Source organism: Amia ocellicauda, chromosome 1 (genome assembly GCF_036373705.1).
Source record: "Amia ocellicauda isolate fAmiCal2 chromosome 1, fAmiCal2.hap1, whole genome shotgun sequence".
Taxonomy (NCBI): Eukaryota; Metazoa; Chordata; class Actinopteri; order Amiiformes; family Amiidae; genus Amia; species Amia ocellicauda.
Window position 1 is genome coordinate 32,178,373 of NC_089850.1, and position 22,855 is coordinate 32,201,227.

At 37.4% G+C, this 22,855-nt stretch overlaps 4 protein-coding genes across 14 annotated transcripts in view; 3 read left to right on the forward strand and 1 right to left on the reverse strand.

The window, feature by feature from the left end:
* The window catches only part of LOC136748320 (nuclear receptor coactivator 7), a 36,103-nt gene extending 34,534 nt beyond the window's left edge, over positions 1-1,569 (forward strand). For all 8 annotated transcript variants that reach the window (XM_066702017.1, XM_066702002.1, XM_066702011.1 and 5 more), the window contains one exon: positions 20-1,569. In XM_066702017.1, coding sequence (XP_066558114.1) covers positions 20-155 — 136 coding nt within the window. In that variant the 3' untranslated portion in view covers positions 156-1,569. The remainder of the gene's footprint in view (positions 1-19) is intronic.
* A 3,394-nt stretch (positions 1,570-4,963) lies between these two features.
* Positions 4,964-9,176, forward strand: hint3 (histidine triad nucleotide binding protein 3). The gene is made up of 5 exons (XM_066702074.1): positions 4,964-5,154; positions 6,402-6,519; positions 6,960-7,029; positions 7,603-7,729; positions 8,135-9,176. The coding sequence occupies exons 1-5, from the start codon at positions 5,014-5,016 to the stop codon at positions 8,180-8,182; spliced, it is 504 nt and encodes a 167-aa protein (XP_066558171.1). The 5' UTR covers positions 4,964-5,013; the 3' UTR covers positions 8,183-9,176.
* LOC136748386 (actin-binding Rho-activating protein) lies at positions 9,166-11,375 on the reverse strand. 2 transcript variants are annotated; one of them, XM_066702088.1, is made up of 2 exons: positions 11,174-11,375; positions 9,166-10,636 (listed from the first exon to the last, which is right to left on the reverse strand). In XM_066702088.1, the coding sequence occupies exon 2, from the start codon at positions 10,562-10,564 to the stop codon at positions 10,076-10,078; it is 489 nt and encodes a 162-aa protein (XP_066558185.1). In that variant the 5' UTR covers positions 10,565-10,636; positions 11,174-11,375; the 3' UTR covers positions 9,166-10,075. The 2 variants fall into 2 exon arrangements, with proteins under 2 accessions (XP_066558185.1, XP_066558194.1); XM_066702097.1 differs by lacking the exon at positions 11,174-11,375 and adding an exon at positions 10,733-10,986.
* A 20-nt stretch (positions 11,376-11,395) lies between these two features.
* Positions 11,396-22,855, forward strand: part of trmt11 (tRNA methyltransferase 11) — a 35,962-nt gene continuing 24,502 nt past the window's right edge. The window contains exons 1-12 of one of the 3 annotated variants that reach the window (XM_066702053.1): positions 11,396-11,476; positions 12,314-12,379; positions 12,979-13,052; positions 13,390-13,471; positions 13,561-13,653; positions 14,096-14,230; positions 14,401-14,557; positions 14,884-14,964; positions 15,260-15,424; positions 17,073-17,145; positions 17,447-17,581; positions 22,007-22,127. In XM_066702053.1, the coding sequence (XP_066558150.1) occupies positions 11,411-11,476; positions 12,314-12,379; positions 12,979-13,052; positions 13,390-13,471; positions 13,561-13,653; positions 14,096-14,230; positions 14,401-14,557; positions 14,884-14,964; positions 15,260-15,424; positions 17,073-17,145; positions 17,447-17,581; positions 22,007-22,127 (1,248 nt within the window). In that variant the 5' untranslated portion in view covers positions 11,396-11,410. The other 2 variants (XM_066702063.1, XM_066702044.1) reach the window with 2 other exon arrangements.

The following is a 22,855-nucleotide window of genomic DNA, read 5'->3' on the forward strand; positions in this document are numbered from 1 at the left end:
AAGCATTTTGTGTCTCTAGGGGACACTTTGGCCTGTGGATGGATGCAGACTTGTACCACGGCTCCAGCTATCCCTGCCACACTTTCCACAACGAACCGCTGTCCAAGAAGGAAGACTTTATCATTCAAGAGCTTGAAGTATGGACCTTCGAGTAAAAAAGCCGAGGACTGGAGTAATGAGTTGCCTTAGTTATGTACATAGTTTACATAAGGGCCAACAGTTGAGAGGACTGGTTGGTTACATTCACACTGCTGGCTGCCTTAGACCACAAAGCAGTGCTTGTGAGGCTTCCTGTGCCACAGCATGCTGGCCAAACTTCGCGGCTGTACAAGTCCCAAACCACTACAAGCTGGCCAAAGGAAGTGCTGATGGGGGAGTTTGTCGCCTCCTTGTTTGTTCTCGTTTTTCTGGTTTATTTCAATAGGTGGTTGGGCCAAACTGAAGACACGGAGAAATCAGGATAGTGTTTCACCACGTCATGTGCTTCATTTTGTACACAAGAAATCGTGTATTCTCTTTTACTTTTTCATGCATCACTTAGTAATTCTAAGAAAACATTGTAGACTTGATCAATCCGTCCCATCAAAAGAAAATCAATGCACAAACCATTTATATTTTGACCAAATGTTTGTTTGTGTTTGTATGTGTAATTTTTATGTTTGTGTGTGTATTTTTTCAGATATTTTGTTTTTCTTTTATATATTAATAAACAAAACTTGTAAATGAAATGTATGTATTCCCTTATCATATAAGGAAATTATTTTTGTTTGTTTAGTTTTCTGTTTGAATTTTCTTAGTTTTTTCTTTCAGTGCTGGCACTGGATTGTCAGGAATGCAATGTTTCCTTTAGGATTATTTAATTATCATTGTTTTAAATACAAATGTTGCTCTACAATCAAAGTCTTTCCCTGCATTAAGTGCAGTACTAAATGCCTTAGGCTTGGAGCATTGTAGAGACGGATGAGACCAGTCATTCACAAAGAATTTAGTGCAAGTGATTCAGAGTGTTATTTTTCACTTCATCAACCTTCTTCATGTATAAAACTTTGAGCGTGTGAGAAGGTAACAGTCTGAAAATGAATTGTGAGATCTAAATGGTTGTTGTTGTCTGTGGAATGTACTGTCTGCCAGTGCACCAGTGCTGGTTCTGTTCTTCTGCTAACATTCACAGCTGCTTGGAAAATTAACTTGTGTATTGATGCATATGAACCACTCGCATCGATAGGGTAGGGAAAAACTCAGGTGTGTTAATTTATTTAAAGCATGATGAATTCCTCTGCTAACAGCGTCTTTTTCTCAATGTATTTCTATAGAAGACTGCATATATATCACAGTGGCTGTTATTTACCATTAAATATGTTCTAATAGAATGTCATATCCTTCCACCGGAGGCCATCTGTCCCAGTCCTGTTTTAGGCATTGTGGTTTATTTATGACTAAACAACATGTATGCTATTATTGGGTCATGTCTTTCACTAAATGATTGATTGACCATGTGTTTACCATTCTCGAAGTTCACATCAACTATGAAATGTAAGAAAGTAAATAAAATAAAAAATCCAAGCAAAAGCTCAAGTCTGGAACTGCCATCATATTTTCTTTCTAAAAATGTAAGCCTTGTCTGATTATTGCATATATATATATATATATATATATATATATATATAAAAACACTGATGAAACACTATAGCAAAGTAAGCCATGTAGTACTCCATACGTGTTCTTTGTGAGACCAAAAATGTTCCATGCTCTGTGGGATAAGCAATTATATATTTATTACACTGTTGCAATGTTTTAAAAATAAAACATGTATTGTATCTACTGAGTTTTTTTTGTTGTTTTTTTTTGTATTGGTTATAAACTAAATGTTTGAATTATTTCATTTTAAACATGCAATTGATTTTACTTGACTTTTAATAGTCAAGAAAAAATATATAATGCATTTTTTAATGAAATTCATTTCTTTGGTAATGTTATAATAATAAAGTGAAGAGTGGTGTGGCTAAGATGGGCACATTCCCAGCTGTTGCTGTGTGTTTCCGGGTGCGGGTTGCCTCTATGTTGACAAATGCTCAATGAGTCGCATCTAATTTTCCAGAAAAGATACAAGGTTTCCAGTAAAGAAACCATTCACCTGGGTAAAAGGCCAGTATACTGTGCACAAAATTCCATCAGAAAATAAAAAGGACTAGTCACCAGCCAAAGAGCTATGGCATCTAAATTAGAGAGTTGTGTAGAACAGAAACGAACATACAAAGATCAGAATGAACAAAGCGTGAAAGGCTGTGAACCTCACTGAAGGATTGAGAAAATGTAAATAAAAAAATTGTGAATATGGAGATCATTTGGGCATGCAAAAGACAGGGGATAGGCTTTGTAGTACTTTTTGGTGGACAAACACGAAAAAAGACATTGAGAGACACTGCCTAAACTGCTTGACTTGTGCAAATCAGATACAGCAAAAGCCACAGCTAAAGTCCTATGGAAATAAAGTCTGCTGTAGATGGGGACTTCCAAACACTTTGGAAAGTGACAGAGGAACTCCTTTCACTGGACAAAATCATAGAGAGCTGTCAAATGGATTAGGAATTAAACATTTGCTTCACATCGCACACCATCCTCAGTCTTCTGGCATGGTGGAGCAACTCTATCGGACCCTGAAAACTATTGAAAAAACGGTTCAGGAATGGCTCTAATTGGATTGTCAATCTGCAGAGCATGTTGATGTCACTCAGGGGTGTGATACATAAGAGCACAGGCTTCAGCCCCTAGAATTGATGACAGGAAGAAAAATTAGATTTCCAGAACATTTGCTTTTCGAGATGCATACACCCTTGGCAGATGGGTGGTCTTGTGAAAAATACATTGACAATTTGAGTAAGGCCCTGCCGTCTATCTTGTAACCAGCTGCTAGGCAATTGGGACGCGTTCAACAATACAACAAAGTGTACTTCGACAAAAATGTTAAGGAAACCGAATTCGAATTGGGAGACTGTCTCTGTCTTGCTAATTGGAGAGGTCCCTATATAATTATGGACATATGTGGACGCAGCTTGTATAAACTTGTCAAAGGGAGGAAGCAGTGGGGGAAAAAGGTTTCATGTTGATCAGCTTAAGAAGGCCCCATGTGTGGGTCGGTCGACAGATGTTAACAAAGAATAAATACTGCACTTGTTCCGTTTCAGATGGAGCTAGTGGACTAGTGTATACACCAACATTGACTTTGCTTAATAATGTACAATGGGTTGATGCGTCGATCATTGTCAATTTAACACCAAACAGGCTGGAATTGTGGCAACATTGTCTTATTATGCCACACTGGGTAGATTTGAACCAAAAACCATTTCTAAAAAAAGAAGAGCAAGACGAATTTATTTGGTTAGTTGGGTTTGGGCAACTCAGTAAAGCATACTTTAGATATTGATGGTTTGCAAAATCATGGGTTGATAGTCACGGGTTATGTCTGCATGATGTGGTGACGGATATCACCTCACACAGACCCCCTAGAGATGGCCTCACTGAAGATAGTTTATGTGTTGCTGTGGATCCACATTGCAAGAAATGTGACAAGGCTGATTTAACGCCAATGTGGTCAATTTGAAGCTAATCCTGTGGGTATTGAAAAATATCTTTGTTTGGAAGGTGTTATGATGCATGACTGTTCACACTGATTATTTAGAATGTGCCCTGAATATGTCTGCATCAAATAGAAAAAACACTACTAATGTCTTTGTGTATTCTGGAAATTAGCCCAAATGGATGGGTGAAACGTGTGAAATTATTTATTTCTGATTGCTTACCTTTACCTGTTTAATTGACCTGTATTTTAAGGTATGGCATTGCAACTCCTGTGGGTGGAAGGAGCGACAAATCCCTGGCGTTTGTGCTGTCAAGTCTGTACTGTACAATGCTGAAGATGTGTTTTGGAATGTGTCATCTATTACAGATATTGGGGAAGTCCGAAAGGCTTCGTATATCTGATCAATGATTTGTGTAAGGCTATTATGTATAATGGCAGGATATGGCATGCAATGCTGGACCAGGGACGTTGTCTTGATAACGGGAGACAGACATATATTAGTATTTAATGCATATTCACTGAATCTTCCTAATTTTTCCCAATGTCAACTTTTTATGTTTTTTGTTAAAAAATGCTGGTGATATTTGCAAAATTGTTGATACTAGTCTAACTGAAAACTATAGTATAGGCTCCATAACGCATTTTCATCGAACTAAAGTGCGATGTTTGCACCATGGTGATACTGCAGTGGGAATAAAAGCATTTTACATATTCCCCATTCATGCCTCTGTTTTTATCATTACTTGTGTCAATATGAGACGATTTCTAGTGCATTTCACATATTATAGATTTTCTGCTAGGTTTGGACAGCATGCTAATTAATTATAAAATATAGAAATATGGAATATGTATATCCAACATATGCTGTTCCATGAATAAGAGTGAACGTTAAATGAAAACAAAGACAATGTACTCTTTCTGACTTAATATCAGTGCTTCAGAAACAGACACCACTCTGTCCTGTGCTGTCTATAGTCTTGCAATGCAATTCCTGCGCCCTCTAGTGGTTATGTATCGATATACACGTGTGCAATGACTTGATTGATGCGATGGTTAACTGATGTAAAAAGAGACCTGACGACAATCTCGGAAAGGTTACGGCATGGTCGTGATTTCCACAAAATCCTCCTTTTGCTCAACACTTGACTGGAGGTCTAAAGTTACTAGTACTTTACGCACGTACTTTAGCTGCCTTGTGGTTGCATATATTCGGATTATTATAATGATAATTCAAATTATGATTGCATAATAATAATAATACTTAAAGTTAAAAAAAATATGATTCATACGTGCACTAAATAATATCAATACTGTATCAGTTTCAGACTACGCTTAATAGCACTGTCGTGTATCATCTACTTTTCCTTGTGCTCGATGACTCTGCGATCGCCGCGCCGGCCTGACGCTTCTTCGCCAGAGGCTGAGCGGAGACCATGGCAGCTACTGAGGGCGCCGCGCAGGCCGGCCCCAGTGCAGGGCCGGTGAAGAGCCGGGCTCAGGCGGACGGCTACGACAAGACCTGTATCTTCTGTAAAATTGGCAGCCAACAAACCGACACCGAGTTGGTGCATTTCGTAAGTAACCAATCTAGCGTTTGATTTCCCTCCCGTAAGAGAAGCAGTCGGAAAAGCGAAATGCGCTGCGTGTCAATGCGATGGAGGAGATTTGGAATCGACAGCGCTCTGTTCTACCCATTTGCCCCAAGAGAAACTGATTTGGTCAGTGCATACTACCCGTGCTCACTTGGTCACTAAACGACAAACTTACAGGCGGCCCAGAAACACGGAATGATGTATGTAGTGGGAGTGATAGGAGGAGGTGGGGATCAATCAATCAATCAATGGATCTGAGAACGCACAGGAACATGTGACGTCACTGAGAGGGACAGTGTTACCATGTCTATTCACCAGACACATTGCAAGAAGAACAGGTCAAGGATGGACAAAGGACGCTGTGGATCCCAAGAGAAGAAAAAAGAGCAATGGATGAGCACATACAAGATGGGGACACATGATGAACACACAAAAGATGGGAAGATGAAATAGATTCAACTTCGCAGGTGTGACGTGGAAAAGGGAAGCTAGAGATGGAAGCAAGTGGAAACATCCTGGGCCTTCATCCAGCAGTGGGTTGATCTGGGCTGCTGATATGTATCGGCATGCATCGCTTAATTGAATGAGGGAGGGAGGGTGGGGGGTATACTTTAACATGAGATTGCAGTGATGGGATTGAATTGGCTGGAAGCACTTCCTTGGCTGAAGTTTAAGTGGGCAGCGAGGCAGCTACCAAGACTGCTCTAGACAATCCTGTGTACAGTAGGATCTTTGTTCGTATTTTCTGTGATAACATGCTTAAGTGTATTGGTTTGCAGAAGGAAATTCCCCTGGAGTTGATATGGACTCCCTGGACAATCAACAACACTCACAGATCAGCTATCCTGACGCCACTCTGATTTATTAATGAGAACACAAAGTGAGGTCACTCGTTTTGTTACTCATGGGTTATGGCTGGCTGGGCTTCTAGGTTATATGACAAAGAATGAAAGCAGTTCTTATTTCTGTCAATTTCTGTCCGTATTGTTCTTGAAAGCTTTATTTTCCGTCAAATGACTTAACAGTTCTAGTTATTTTGATGTGTGTGTTTTGTATTTGTATTTATTTAATTAAAAATGATTTGCGTGCATAATACATCAATTACAATCGACCTTGGGACCGAAGAGGATAGTGGTCTAAAGTATATTGTTTCATTTGTGTTTTTTGGGGGGGAATTGTAGAGTCAAATTACAGTGCTTTTTCATGTACTGTTTCTCTTTTCATCTCAGGATGGAGATCTGGCATGTTTTAAAGATATAAAGCCAGGAGCTCCTCAGCACTACCTTGTTGTGCCCGTGAAACATGTTGGAAACTGCAGAAGCCTCACAAAGGATCATGTACCATTAGGTAAATGTATTGATGAAACCATGGGCTACTTTGAAACACAAGTACTAACAGTTTTAGCATTTCTTTACTGTATCATAAACACAAATTGAAATATCCCTTCAAGATGTTGTTCTGATACAAATAACATTTAAGAGATGCAGTTTAAAACCTTTCCCCCCTTGAAGTTCCTACTATGACATGGACATATTCAGCTCTAGATTATTTCCCTATGCTCATGTTCAGACTGTTTCAAATCTAAATAGTCAACAGTAAATAATAAAACACTGGCATTGCTCTGCATTGAAAGTGCCTCTGCCTGACCCAAAAGGAAATAATGCTAAAGAAATGTAAGCTACATCAATCTTTGGATTACGTTTTGATGTGGTTAAGCTTTTTTTATTTATAGGCCTGTGAACTCATTTTGTAACATTCCTACATGTGACGCCTCTGTTTCTGCGCAGTGGAGAAGATGGTGGAGGTGGGAAAATCGGTGCTGCAGAAGAACAACATTACAGACCTCAGTGACGTCAGGTTAGCTTTTAATACTCATATCTGTTCTACGAAAATGGAGTGGGTGTCTTTTTCCACTCTGAGCCATCGTCGGCAGCATTCGAATGTTTGTCTCTTTGGTCTGTTTAAGGAGGCTCAGCTTGGAGGTCAGTGTAGTTTATTTTCTCTCAGTTTCTGTCATCACGAGGTACTGTTATGGCATCGTGAAATGAATGCTGGTTAGAACAAATTAATAAAGGAAGAGGGAGCAATATAGGGAAAACAAGAACTTGTTACCTAATTTAAGTGACCCTGCAACCAGCAACACCACAGAATATGGTTGGTGATTAATCTAATGTGTTAGTATTTTAACTTGTGTAAATTGTCACATTTGTGTTACTGTCTCAGCTTTTGTTAGTAAATAAAATGCTCCTTTTCTCTCATCCATCCCTGGTACAAAATGTGAGAAGTTCCTCTTTATACAACACTATGGCTTGAGCACGTCCTGTCCCGTCCTGTCCTGTACTCTCTGGCAGGGACTAGTTCTAATATGCTCTGTCACGCATGTTGATGCTCATCACATGTTGATTTTTATTTTAATTGTATTTTCTACAGGCTGGGTTTCCACTGGCCCCCGTTTAGCTCTGTAAATCATCTGCACCTTCATGTGTTGGCACCTGCTAGTGAGATGGGTTTCATGTCCAAAATATTTTACAGAATTGACTCGTACTGGTTCGTTACAGTAAGTATGGGACACGAGCACACAGATTCAGCTTTGAGTTTGCACAACCCTGTACACTAGTGTTACACATCTACTTTTGATTGGACCACGCAATGATAGGAAATAATTATATTTAAGGAAACCGCTTTTTAATTATTTGTTTTAATCTGTGCAAGCCTACAGAGCTGTCACATGACCCAGGTTATCTGCAGATATACCTATGAGCAGTCTTTGCAGGGATTGTAAAGCACCTGTGAACAGTTTCCTATAGTAATATCATAGCGCCCTCTGGTGCCTCTGTTTGTGAACTGTGGGCATATTTGTATGTGCATGTTTGTATTTAAATTGTTTTCATTTTCTTATCATGAAATAGATTAGAATGACAGAATATAATATTTCTTGTTTTGCTCCGTTTGTTTTAAACAGGCTGAACAGCTCATCCAACGGCTTAATTCCCTCAGTGAAAGCAACTGAATCTGGGCTGAGCTCCACTACCTCATGTTATTTTGCACTTTGGAACGAGACCAGTAATATGTGTGTAAACAGCCTGAACAGGAAGGGTAACTCATTATATAGTTAAATCTGTAACCAATGTATTTACTAATCATTTTAAAGGGTACTTAATTTCAGACTCTGTAATAAACAAATATAAGAAATAGTAAACATCTCAATTTAGTTCCAAATGATTCCTTCTGTTGCAGTCTGCTGTGAAGATTTTTTTTAATTTTCAACAAATTAAAAAAAAGATTAACTTGTTTACAATTTTATTTTAATTCTTGTGTGAACGCATGTGCTATACTATACAGTAATGATCTAGTTAATATGTTTCAGGAACTTTATATTACAGAACTCATGTGATTAACCTCCCTGCCTTTTAAACACTGCACTATGTTGGTGTAAAATAAATAAAAACAAATTAAAAATATAGTATTTCCTAACAAATTGTATTGTGGAAATACGAATGAATGATTATACAGCCTAAACAGGGGAACCAGAGATACGTGCAGGTGTGTCCTGGGATGAATGAGGTGGAAAATGGGATCCTGTCACCATTGACTCCAATACAATGTAGACAAGCTTATGTGTCTGTTAAAACAGAAAAGACTCCAATATGTTGGTGAGTGGAAAAGGCATGGATTTACTCTTGCAATCTCCAGTAGGGTGAACTGACCCTGTCCTATGGGGTAGGAGATGTTTGTAACGCATTGTAATCTAATTTTTTGTTCATGGTATATATGACCGAGTAGCTAAAGGACTACAACAAATGCACGATTATCTGATCTTGACAGTAAATAAACTGATCTTGTTTTATTGCACACCTCCTACTGGTGAACTATTTTGAATGATCTTTCATATACAAATACATTGTACAACGTTACTGAATTTGTACTGAACTTACTAGTGTGTGGGATTGAGATCTGTATAGTAATATATTCATTTGGAATTAAACATCTGTATTGATTCAAAAGCTGATTTATTGCTGGTGCTTTTCTCTTTACAACTGTTTTGTTTTTTTGTTGCATATATACATGTTATTTTGCATAACATACATATGAGTTGAAACATTTTCTGTAATTGGTATAAATACAATTCTTACAAATAACATTGAAAATACCTACAAAAGTGTACAATTGTTTTCTTAAATCTAGTGACAAATAATTAAATCGTTTTTAGCAAAAATTGACATTATAACAGAGGTTAAACAATAGAAGTTATATAATATGTGATATAGCTTCTCTTCAGTTCAGTTAAAATGTTAATTGAATGCACACGCATTACTAATGAATTTATATATATCATATACACTTCTATATATTAGCACCCCAATCATGAGCTTAGGACTTTTTTGTGTGTGTGTGTGTGTAGACAATATGAATAGGCTTGATCTTCTGTTGCAAACTACACAATTCTATGTGTTTCTTTTCACAGAAACGTCAACTTCACTGCAATAGCACAATTCAGATTAATCAATCACGGTTTTGTTTTAAAGTATACAATTATCTGTCATCGCTTAAATTATTGTGCCATTACAGATCACTGTGTGGTTGTGACTAACAACATTATTGCATATTTCCAGCTGTCTCTCATTGTGGAAAATACCTCTGCATATTAGGTAAACGTTTCAGCACGGATCTTCTGGCACATACTCTTCTAATTGCACTAGCCACTTAGCCTGGATTAAATAAAAATGCTGACTCCCTGCCAAATGCAAATTCCTCCAGTGTCACCTGATCCTGTGGCTGTGTTTGCCAGAGGCTTCCCGCATCCACCCTAATGTGGCCCTTTTTTAGGCTGACGTTATTTTGGAGAATAGCTGTTCTTTATAAAAACGACACTGTGGTGTTGAAAGCAAACCTGAGTGAACCTTCACCACCTCGCCCCTCTGCACGGAAGCAGTGCAATGCGGACGCGGTCGTCTCTTCCTTGCCAGAGCATCTCTCCCTCGAAGGCAACCAGCCCCTGCCTCCGCGCCCTCAGGAGGAGCCCCACCACTTTGTTGGAGATGGTCACATACCGCTCGAACAGCTTCCCAAACTCGACCACGGTGGCCCCGTCCTCTCGGCGCTCTCCAACGCTTTGGATGATCAGACACAGCTCCTGCACCTCTTTTCCAACGTGGCTGTGGGCATCCCGTCCCCTCCGCTCGGTCTCGGAGCCCTCTCTCGGCCTCCCGTATCCCTCCTGCCCTTTCTGGAAGTGCACTGTCATTGTCTTGTTGTTACTGAAGGGATTGTGTTTCTGGTACTCCGAGTGATCATTTGACCATCTCTGCCAGTTCTGGGTTAACCCTTCAACGGTGCTAACATGACTCGCATTTCTAAGGTTACCATGAACAGTGGCATCCTCTCTTTCCATGTTCGTTCTCTTGCTCCTGGTAATATAGCTACAGTGTATCTTCTAAAAATGCACCAGCATCCTCAGTGTCTTCTGTGGAGATAAGAAACAGACATTAATTTCCATTTTAGTCTCAAAAATATGTGAATTACCTGGAACTGAAATGTATTTGCAACACTAAATGCTTACATTCAATTAATATAGTTGGAAACACTCCTTTCGTGATAAACAGCTGCATCCTATTGCATGTAGACGTTTCAATTCCATGTTCTACAGATGTGGAGATCTCTGGACTAAAACAACACATCTGGTTCTTTAAAGTTGAACAGGGTTGACAATGCATCTAAAATCAGAAGGCTCTCTCCTAACGTAATAGTTTGTATGCTTATTTAATGCCACCAAGTATCGAAGTATTAACTACACATTACAAACCAACGTTAATCTTAAAAAGGGTAGGTGAAACCAACACGAAATGTCCTATTTTCTCCGAGATTTATTTGACACCCGTATAACACAGCACACCCCACTGACCTTTTCAAAGTGCCACAACAGACACACATTTATAAGTGACTGAATATGTTCCTCTTGGCTGTATTGTATGACTTCTGTTATTATTTATTATTGATTTACCTGTGCCTGCGTGTCTCCTCGTCGCTACTTTGCTATACGACCTGTTAAGCTGATACGGACACTTTCTGACATTTGGCCGTAAATCTGATTGACGTGCGGCACAGCCAATCACATCCCAGAGTGATGTCAAACGACTTGATCGATATCCAATCATCTTGTCCCGACACATGAACAAGAGGGTCGCATTCGTGTTGCGCATGTTTCCGCAGCTCTGCACGGATCTGCGCTGCTCCGCCAATGGGAGCGCTGGAATCCCGCAGACGTCTGCGCTACGACAACGCGCCCGCAGCTTCCTTACAAGAGGTTTACTCACTTCTTTGGATTTTGTGTCTCTTATTGTGCTGTTTATTGTTTCACTCCCGTTGTGAAACAGATACAAAATGCAAATAACGGCAAATATCGTTTTTACAGTAACTTTTTGCATACTAATGACTTACGTTTAAAATGAACTGTTATTAACGGCATTCCTGGATTTTGTTTAGTGACCTACAAACGTAAGAATTGACCATACAAAGTGTCTCGGTTGAAACAGATTGATGCATTTAAATGTCGATGTAAAAGTGAAATATCATTACAATATCACTGTGCGTTTCCAAAGAGGATGTGCTCAGTTTTCAATGTCGGAACTACATGTCAAGGTGGAGGCTGTTTCTTGTAGGATGTGTTTTAAGGGGACATTACAATGGCGCTGCACTGTAGCAGAACGTGTAGGAAATATTTATTACATGTAGCCCAAGAAAACATTGAATTCAGACTACCGGTATGTAAAAACGTGTACAATTAGAAGTTGTTTTTTTAATGTGTGTGTGGATAATTGGATAAGTCAAGATACAGTTGTACAAATATTATAATAATAATAATTTAAAGTTGGGACGCTATCGTTGTGTGTGTGTGTAATTGATCCGTTGCAGGTTTTATATGTATATAGCAATGTCCAAAACACTAGCTGATTCTCGATCACTTAGATAATAATAATAAAATGTATTATAATATATTTATCCATACAATCATTCAGTTTAAGTTTCCCATTTCTTCCACTACTGCGCGACAGAAGGAAAACTTAATCAAAGTTTCAGACAGAAATGTTTGCACGATGTACTCTTACAACATGTGATACGATTATAATATTTTTATTTGAAGGAAATCAAATCCCTGCTTTCGCTCAATGGAGAATCGTTTATCCCAGAAGAAAACTTTGATGAAAAGGTATTTTTATTTTTATTTATATTTTAATTCGGTTAGGCATCAACAGGTTGCATTATTGAAACGTAGCACATCCCAATGTATTCTTGCAAGTTTAAATAATAACTAAAAACGAAAATATACTTCAACATACCTGTCATATTATTGGATTAACTAAATAGGCATGTACAATCAAGTAGTGCCTTTACACAGTGACATACCACTTTCCAAATGTGATACTTTTGTAATATGCATTAAAATGATAAAAAAGCAAAGAAACAACTTTTATGAAAATACTGGGATATTCAAATATGAAGGAGGTGGAGTATAATAAAGAGAAATTGAATATATATATATATATGGTAAAATGTTAGTCCAATGATAGTGTTTCTTTATGGTTCCATCCCAATTTGCCATAGATAAAGAGATAGATAGATATGCCATAGTGACTATTTGCCTGTTACATTGGCAGAGGTGAGGAAATGTACAAGCCAATGGATTTCTTCCAGGTTCTTCTTGTAGTTTTCCTCATTATTGCTTTTTTCATCTTGCATTTCTACTGATGACATATTCACTAACGTGCAATCACTGTGTTTGATCAAAACTTCTGTGATTTGTTTCAGTCCCCATTCTGGGTCCTCAACAGTGTTTCAGAGGAAGGGATAAGAAGGGTTATGAAACGAACTGTGTGTGCAAAGTAAGTACCTGTGAAAAAACAACTTTCCAGCTATTTTTTTAACTTTGATAGGCTGTAAAGATGTGTTTGTAGAAGTAGACTGAAGCCAATTATTGTCGGCAAGTGAATATGTTTTCAGTCAGCTTATCTTGCTGATGTTTGAATTTTCTTTACATGTTAATCTAATGGAGAAAAACAATCAGCGTACAGCTAATATTGGGCCTGTTATTATATTTCCTTGTATTTTTGCCACATGCATTGTTTTGGGGTATCACACAGAAAGGGCTTTTAAGGGCTTTAAGAACTGAACCAGTCCTTTTCACCTATTTGTGAATAATAGCGGTTTGTGTTCATTCAGGTCAGTATTTGAGCTATGGGGGTTTGGAAGAACACCCCAGGAGTTACAGTCATCGCTGAAGAACTGGCCAGTGGAAAACATGGTATGGAGACAAAATGACAATATTTCCTGAAAAATGTGTACAAAGTAAAGATTATATAAAGTGCTGATTTTTAAAATATTTATCCCTAGGTTCCCTATCTGACGCGTGACTCAACATACAAAATTAATATTTATACATTCAACAAAACTCTTCTGCATCAACAGAGAATCCAGAAGATAGATGTAAGTTCTGATCTTGTTGAGTTAAAAATAAAATCAACCAACATTTATACAACCAGACTATTATGAATATACGTTACATGTGCTGATTGAGTTAATTTTATATCCCTAAATCAGCAGATAGATACTGTCATTTTGAAAAGCAGCAGTATTCTCTCTCTTTCTCTCTCTCTCTCTCTGCATTGTAAGGAGAAAAGTAATTCCGAGAGGATTAATATTTCTTGGAAATATTAGATTAGTTGTCTTTAATCAACTTCCAGGGTATTCATTGAATGGGGTCACAGTAGTATATTATGCAGTTTGAGGCTTTCCCTCAAATAGCAATCAGTACTAAAACATACCAATCAATGGCATTGTTGTGTTATGTAATTTCTAGTTCTCGTTTATAGTGTTGCTACTGTAGAGGTAGAAATATAAAAAATATTTTTTTCTAATTCTCCTTAAGGCTCTAGAATTTCTCCCATTCCAAGGGAAAGTAAATTTGAAGAACCCAGACCATGTCTTCTGTCTACTGGAAGACTACGGTTCTGATCCCAATTGCATTCCAGATGAACCCTTTCGTATCTTCTTCGGGCGATGGGTAGGTACAAATTATTGTTTTTATGAAACTATTAATTTATTAATTAAGAACTGCTGGATTTAATCCAGAACAATCTTATTTGTCAACAAAATATGTATGACTTGATTTATAAGCAGTAAAAAGTGGCATCTGACAATTTTATTTTGATGACACCTGTCTCTGTTGTCCAGGTTGCAGACGGGCAGAGAGATCTGATTAAATCTCACAGTGTGAAGAAGCGACATTTCATTGGAAACACAAGCATGGACGCTGGGCTGTCCTTTATAATGGCCAATCATGCCAGAGTAAAACCTAATGACTTGGTTTATGATCCATTTGTTGGAACAGGTAAAATTTTGTGAAAGTACATATTAGGTACAGTTTAAAAGCTGGTAGTTTTAGATAATTGTATTAGTTTAAGTGAAGGGGTTAAAAAAAAAAAAAACAATCTAAATCTAGCATCTTTTGCAATCTTTTGATTTCAGATTTTGTTTCACCATTCTGTCTTGAATATTTCTTGCATTAGAATGTATACTATATGTCCCAAATGAACTTTTGAATATGTTGTCCAGATGTACTAATTTATAGTGTGATTCAGTGTTAAAAAATTCTTTTGAACAGCCATAGTGCATGTGTGCGTTGTTTCACACACATTGATTCTGTCTCTCTCTCAGGTAGCCTTCTTGTTGCATGCGCTCATTTTGGCTCCTATGTATGTGGCACAGACATTGATTACAACACAATCCACGGAATAGGTATGCTTTGAAAAATTTCATATTTTTATAATCAATTGTTAAATGTTTATACCTGCCATCTTTAATAAATCAAATCAAGCTTTTGGTTGTCTCCTCAGTATTGATAATAAGGAGTTCACAGTTTATTGGCAGTACTAGTAGGGAAGATATTAGCCAGATTTAAAATACTGATAGGCTGGAAAACTGTAGAACATGATTTTAATTTAGTATAATTAGTTGCATATAAACTAATGCTACATATTAGTTTCAGTACATTTTTGAAATAATGGCTTTTACAAAAAAACATTCTTCACAGGAAAGGCAAGCAGAAAGAACCAGAAGTGGAGGGGACCTGATGAAAACATCAGAGCTAACCTAAGGCAGTACGGAGCAGAGAAATCCTATATTGATGTTCTGGTGTCAGATGCCTCTAAAACCATATGGAGAGCAGGAGCTGTGTTTGATGCCATCATCACAGATCGTAAGTTTCTGGTCTTTAGTTTTATAATACATTATGCACAGAGTACTTGAAATAGCAATATACATGTCAGCACTTTCACCTGAAGAGCCTCAGATATGTTTTGGTGAAGGGGTACAATCCTCATCTCTGGATGTTTGTCTCTAGTTCAAACCTCACAGACTTCTCCCCTTTCTGAAGACTACTGCAAAGGTCATAAGTATTACATCTCCAAGTAAATAATTAAATATCAATTAATACATCATTATGGAATCTGGTTTGGTTGGTCTGTTACAGGGGGAAGAGATCTGCAGGCAGTCCTATGAGATTTCAGTGCAGTGTCCAAGCTGCAGAGGTTGAGGCCTGTGTTGAGGTCTGAGTCCCAGCATGTCTAGTGCAGTGTCTCAGGTTCAGCAGTCAGCTATAGGAGGAAAGGGACATGCATGGCAGAGAGAGGGGTGAAAAGTGTATAGAGCGTGGCGAGAAGGGATGAGAGCAGAATGTAAGAGGCTTATGTCCTTACGTAACACATCCAGAACCAACGGTGCTGCAAACGGAGGCGAGCAACCTGACTTATTCCAGGTTTGAAGGGAATGTCATACATAGAGACTGAGGGAACTGAACCTTTTCACCCTGGAACAGAGACGACTACTTGGGGACTTAATTCAAGTCTACAAGGCATCGACCACATCAAACTTTTTCCTGATCTGCAGGGACACACGGACCCGGGGACACAAATTGGGCTCTTAGGCATTCAAGACAGAAAACGGGAGACACTTCTTCACACAGAGAGTCATCACAATCTGGAACAAACTCCCCAGCGATGTGGTTGAAGTCGACAATTTGGGAAAAAATAGACTGGATAGGATCCTTGGATCACTTAGTTATTAATGGACACCAAACGAGCATGATGGGTCGAATGGCAGTATTTCTAAGCTGGAGGAAGGCCCCATTCACGATGGAGCTACAAGCTATTTAATGTATTGTTGAAAACGATTTGCGTTAGATTTGATTGAGGGTGCTTTCACTTTGACCCATCTAGATAAGCAGTGTGCCACACAGATGTAATCAGTTATCAGCTTGTGATACAGACAAAATCATTCTGGGATTCTTTTGCAGCAGTTATTGCATCATAAGTGAAACCACACCAATTAAGTGTTTGAAGATATGGATGAGCTGCCTAAAGCATCTGGCCTCATCATACATCACTACTTGAGTTTTATTCCATTCCCTCTGTATCAGCACCCATTTGTTGTCCAGCTGTAATGTTATCTGCTTGCATTTTTTCAGCTCTGGTACTGTAGGTCAGCCCTAACCTGATATAGATATATTTTCCAGCATTTGAATTGCCAGCGTATTGGAAAACTGAAAAGTGCTTATTGGCACTTTATAATCCTATTTGCTGATCTGTTGTTTTTGTAATCATTTAATATCCCTCGAGGCGTTCATATAACATTTTGTCAGATGGGCTAGAATAGAGCAGAGCAAGCAATTTTCAGTCCTCTATCGCATGCTATAATAACTGAATCACAAAGAAGACTATTGCTACTGTGAAATGTTAGTAGCATGTTATCCCCTTCCTTAAGAGGAATAAACTGCATTCACATAATCCGCAAGATTTTAGGACTGAGAACAGCTGATGGAATGGTTCCCCTATTCCTTTTTCTTTCAGCCCCATATGGTATAAGAGAATCTACAAGGAAAACAGGCTCCCAGAAAGAAATCATAAAGCCACCAGAAGACTAGTAAGTTTAAAAAGTCCCAAAAAGTGTATTATAATTATTACTACTGCTACTAATGGGCTCCCTTAACTAGTGATCATGTTTGTTGGAGAATTCCTTGAATAAATACTGAGTTGTTAATGATTAATTGACCTGTAAATTTAGTATTTACAGGCATTGTGAAGTCAATAGAATTTTAAGGGCCATATGCATATTAATCTGAATAATTATTCTGATTTTGTTTTTTGTATATTGCGGTTTAAGATTATATGTCTTTGTATAGATGTATTTTGTCCAAGAATAACACTGCCATTTCAATTTGCAGCGGTGGAGAAAGTCATGTCCCTGTGTCAATGGCCTATCATCTCAGTGATATCTTCACAGACCTGCTGAACTTTGCATCAAAGTATCTTGTCATGGGAGGAAGACTAGTGTACTGGTTACCAGTGTACAGGCCTGAGTAAGTTTCTTTCTGTTTCATTATTGCTCTCCTAAGGGACAACAAAAAGCCTTGGAAATTCAAGTGCTATATATTTAATACATTTTACAGCAGTATGTCTCCTTTTCAAAGGACAGTTTAAAAGCACTGTGTTTGAGCTTTCGAACTTTGTGACAGTGGTCTGAACCCTGTTTATGGTGCATTTCTGGCTTTGCACACTAGGTGGTCTATATCTCCATATTCACTGGTGCTTCAGACAGTGAGCGAATATAGTCTGCCACATTCTGCTTCTGACTTCATTTGAAGTATAGATTTTGTCGTTTTGTTTGGCGTTTATTTTGTCAATTAAATCTTTACATAAAAATTCTGCATACACTCTTTGACTCATGGTGAAGTTGATCATATTACCAAAACTATATATAGTATAACATTATTTAGAACAGTGGTGTACAATATTTTAATCTTTAGCATTTCTTAAACAAATGAAACTGAATGCAACCCCATTACTTCATTGTTCAAGATTCATCATTAACCTCCAAGATGTTTCTTCAAGTCAAATTTGCAATAAGGCTCTCCTATTCCAGTTCCATGTACAAAAAAGTAATTACGGACACTAGTGTCAAGTGTTTTTATGCTTTCTTTGTCTTCCTCACCACTCATGTAACTTGTCTCTTTCCAAAGTTGTGTTTACATATGACTGCTAAACCGTGCCCAATTTTGGCATCCCTCCCTCATGCTCTTGAACCTGATGCAGTAGTAGAACACAGCCAAAGTAAATCTTTAAGAAAACATTTATTAAGAAGTATTATACCATGAAAACTTGGACTGCAATTTGAAAAGCAAGTCCTGTTTGTCTGACACATTTGATTTTAATGTGTATTTGGCTGTCAGAGATTTGGAGTTTTGTCTCGCCCTGGGGTTATTAATTTTCAGTAGAGCGACATGTATTGCCGATGAAAGACGGGAGATCTACTGTACTGCACACAGGAGATAAGATCTCCTCTAAATGAAAGACAATGTCAAAAACTGCAGGAGTCGGTGGTTCTGAATTCCTTTAATGTTTTTTGTGTCACCCTATAGCTGCGTGGGAACCTAAATTAGAGCAAAACAAAACGGCAGCCTGCTTGCCTGCCTGTCTGGAATGAATCGTTATTATTAAATCCTTCAGTGGTGGGTAATTTTTATAGCTTACAAGGAAGTACTTGAAGCTATTTCTGTACAAATCAGTGGCATTGAGGTTATGAGGTATTTTCAATTGTAAATCTGTGCCCTTTTTAAACTAATTAACTCCCATCTGATGTCCAGCAGAAAAGCACATGGCGCAGTTTAGATTAATAGATTTTGCCTCATAGATTTTTCATAATATCCATCTTTGCTGTCTGAGCTACATTTGTGCTTGACCTGATTTGTTTTATTCATTTATTGATTGATGCTATAGTACCTCCAAACACAAGCTCTTTTTATCCATACACTTAAGTTTATTTGCAGAAATATCTGACTTCAAAGCATTTATAGCTAGAGTATGTGTTCTTACATTGGTAAAGATTTAGAAAATAGTTTTTTTGAAGATGTTTAAGGGCTAAAGATGTCCAATTTAGACGCTTAACACATTTCAATAAGCCTGAAACATAAAGTAGTAAATAGTTTGCCCTACTGTGAAGTCATCTTTTTAATAATTTGTACCACCAGAGGGAGACTGTAACCATAACATTTCCAATGCCAAGTTGTATAGCAACATCTTATTTATAAACAGTGGCAATCATGAAATCATTTTATAGATGTTTGTGGTACTTTTGCAGTGAAACACACTCGTGTTCGTGTGATGAAATGGTCCTCAATGAAACCGTTTATCTGATTTGTCTCGGCATTTGTCTTTATGATGGACATATGCAGTTGTAACCATTGTAACCAAAGATGATGTAAGACAATTTGGTCATCTAATTAAATTACTTCAAATGGCATTTGGTTTCCTGCACCTCTTACCACATATTCTACCAAATTAATCTGTGGCTTTTTAGGCTTGTACATTTTTTTTTGTTTTCTAATCTATAACATTTTTATACCCTTATTCTTTCCAACCACTGATGTGTCATTTTCTCTATTTAGTGAAATAGACCAAATTATTTGTGAAGTAAATCCTTTAACTAAATGTTTCAAATTTAGCTTAGATTGTTAAATTTAAATTCTCTATCTGCAGACTGGGGCTATATAAAAAGCTTGCATTACTTATTAATTAGCAATCTTCTAATTAAAAAAATTTGGGACTACTGAATTTTAGTACAGAATAAATTACGTGCATTTAATTTGTTTGAACTTAGTTGTATATTATAATGGTCTTACTAGTTGAGCCAATCCTAAATCAAAATAAAATTATTTTCAGGGTATATGCAGTGCATTTGAACAGTTTTTTTTATGTTCATTGTATGTTTTGAAAGAACCATTTTCAAATTTATTTGAAATAACAATATAATACTGTACTAGACTCAGGCATTTAAGACCTTAGTGTCAATTGCTGTAACATTAAACTAGGTTCAAACTATTTGGCATATTGAATGTTATATTTTCAACCTGATTCTTATTTTTATTTCTTACAAAATATACATGTCAGTCTTGAAAAGGACAACACGATAAAAATAATACAAATTATAGTACAGTTGTCTAAATTTATGACGAGAATTGAAAGCATTTATTTCCTTTCATAGTATTGTTTTTGTTCCCTCAAACACCTTTTATTTTTGACAAAAATATCCCGTGCTCAATTATTTTATTTTTTTATGACATATTTTACAGAAGTAAACCCTCATCTTCTAAGACTGTTGTAGTTCTGTCTCCGGGTCTTTTCAAGTGAACTCTTTAAACAGTGCAGCTGTTGCCTGTAGAAGAACAAAATCCTTTTTTTACAGTCCAGAGTTGTGCTGACATGCCTTCTCCTTCATTTGTGTCTGTGACTGTAAAATTTTGAGGATAGCGTAGCATACTGTCATACTGATTCCGACAGCTGAGCTGATAACTAACTTGAGTTGAGTTTTTTGGACCATCAGTATTGACTGCTTTATATCAATCAATGTTTTTTGTAAATGTTTTACTACATATTTCATATTCTTTCTCAAGGAAAATATACAAAATATAAGTTTTAAAAGTTTTTTAAAATGAACTTGTCTGTTATGACTGACAAATTTACATAACCTATTGATCTTAAGAACTTTAGCCTATACCACAGATTTAATTACTTTCTAATAATGTTGAGTAAAAGCAATTTGTTGAACTAAAGTAAACCAAAGATTCTGTTTGTTTAACCCCGTTTGTTAAGATTGAATAATAATGTGTTTTGGACCCACCAGTCACACTCATTATAGCAGTTCATACCACTGGATTTGATAACTTCTTCTGTAAACTAACAATGTATTTGCATTTGGTATTTTCTTACATGTCTTACAAGTTGTACGGGAATCATATTGAATATATACAAGTATATAAATCATTGTACTCCCAATATTTGTTTTATATTGCGGTGTTGCAGTGAATGACTCTCCTGCATGCATTGGCTAGCGTGGGTGTAAAGTTTTCTCGTATGCGGTGCCCAGAATGAGGTAATGCCATGCATCTGCTGCCACCATCACCTCACCACCATTGGAGGTGTTGTGCTAAAGAATCACAGGACTTGAACTGACCCAGCTGGTTCTTTACTGTAAAAGCTTTTACTGGTTTTGCTGTAGCTGAAGTAATTAGGAACCACCTGTGGCTACTGCTTTATAGACTTATCTGGGGTCACAATCATTCCCCTGGGATTCTCTCCAGTAGTTACACTATTCCTAACACCACAATACTTGAGGCAGGCATAGCTTGGGACAAATTCGTGATGGGATGATTCTGTCTGCTCCTCTCTACCTCCAAATCTAACATAATGGTTGTCTTCCACCAGCAAAATGGATTTTCCTTAAGAAATCCAAGTGTTAACCCCGTTTCATTTACAGTTGGTGAAACCCCAGTTTCAGCTTCGACATTTACCAGTTGTGTAGCATGGACTATCTTATTTCGTTGCATATTGATCGGTGGAAATGAATAATTTTCTATGTATCCCTATTGTGTGCTTTCTAACAGGAATATCTAACCAGTGACAGTCACGTCATTGCACTGGAGATTCAGACATTTGTGTTTCCCCTATTTTTCCCACCATACCCAAGAGATATAAATCTCCTTGTTAAGTGTTTTCACCTTTTACTTACTGGGTGTGATATTTAATGAATATTTTCCTGTAACAGTAGTATAAAGCATGCTGTGCTTTACAGCAGTTGACTTCCCACAATATTTGAAAAAGGACATACAATATGTCTATGGGATAGATTATTAAAACGTGTTGGCTTATATAGTGTAATGGCTCTAATGACTGAAAAGTCAGGTGTATGTGCATGAAATTGCTGTAGCCAAATGCTTTATGTCTTCCAGATACAAGGAAGAAATAATACCCCAGCACCCTTGTCTGAAACTTATTAGCAACTGTGAGCAGACACTTTCCAGTCATACGTCCAGGCGTTTGATAACCATGGAAAAGCTGAAAGAATTTGAGGTAAGTGTTTATGCAGTTCCATTAACTTTTTTTTTCTCCCTCTTGTGTGAGCTTGTATGTGTGTGTATGCGTGGTCTTGCATATGCTTTTGTTGGTGTCTGTGTCTATAGTTTCTGTATGATTTTATGTGCATACACACATTCAAGCACCAAATTTGTGCCCTGCCACAGAACTATAAAAAGATTTTCTGCACAAGGCCCCAGGACCATGACATCTGTCTGTGGTTGACTCGTTTTTTTATTTCATTTTTTTTTATTACACTCTTAATGACTTAATCACACATTGTATGAAAAGAGTCCATCTTTGGACCAACCACTTCACATCACGCCCAGATTGTTCCAATAAACAGCATTAGAAATTCCACTGTGAATCACAGGCAGGTTTTATCCTTTTTAAGTGGTGTTGGTCTGTGACTTGGGCCACTCCTTAATTTGTCAGCTGTTTTTCAAATCTTAATTACGAAAAGGTGAGGTTTGACTTCATAAGCTCTATGCTTTATATATACTGAGTAAGTAAATTTCTTGCTTGCTTGTATTATTTCCATTACCTGAAATATAACCGCTTATTTTATATTTTAGTGATATATTTACAGCACATTTGATTAAAACATAATTTATTTTTTAAGGAATTATATCATTCCGTTTCCATTCATAAACTTTTACTCTGCCCTTCTACATTCCTTTTATTCCAGATCATAATTGCCTCTACTGATTTTGACACTGTTAAAT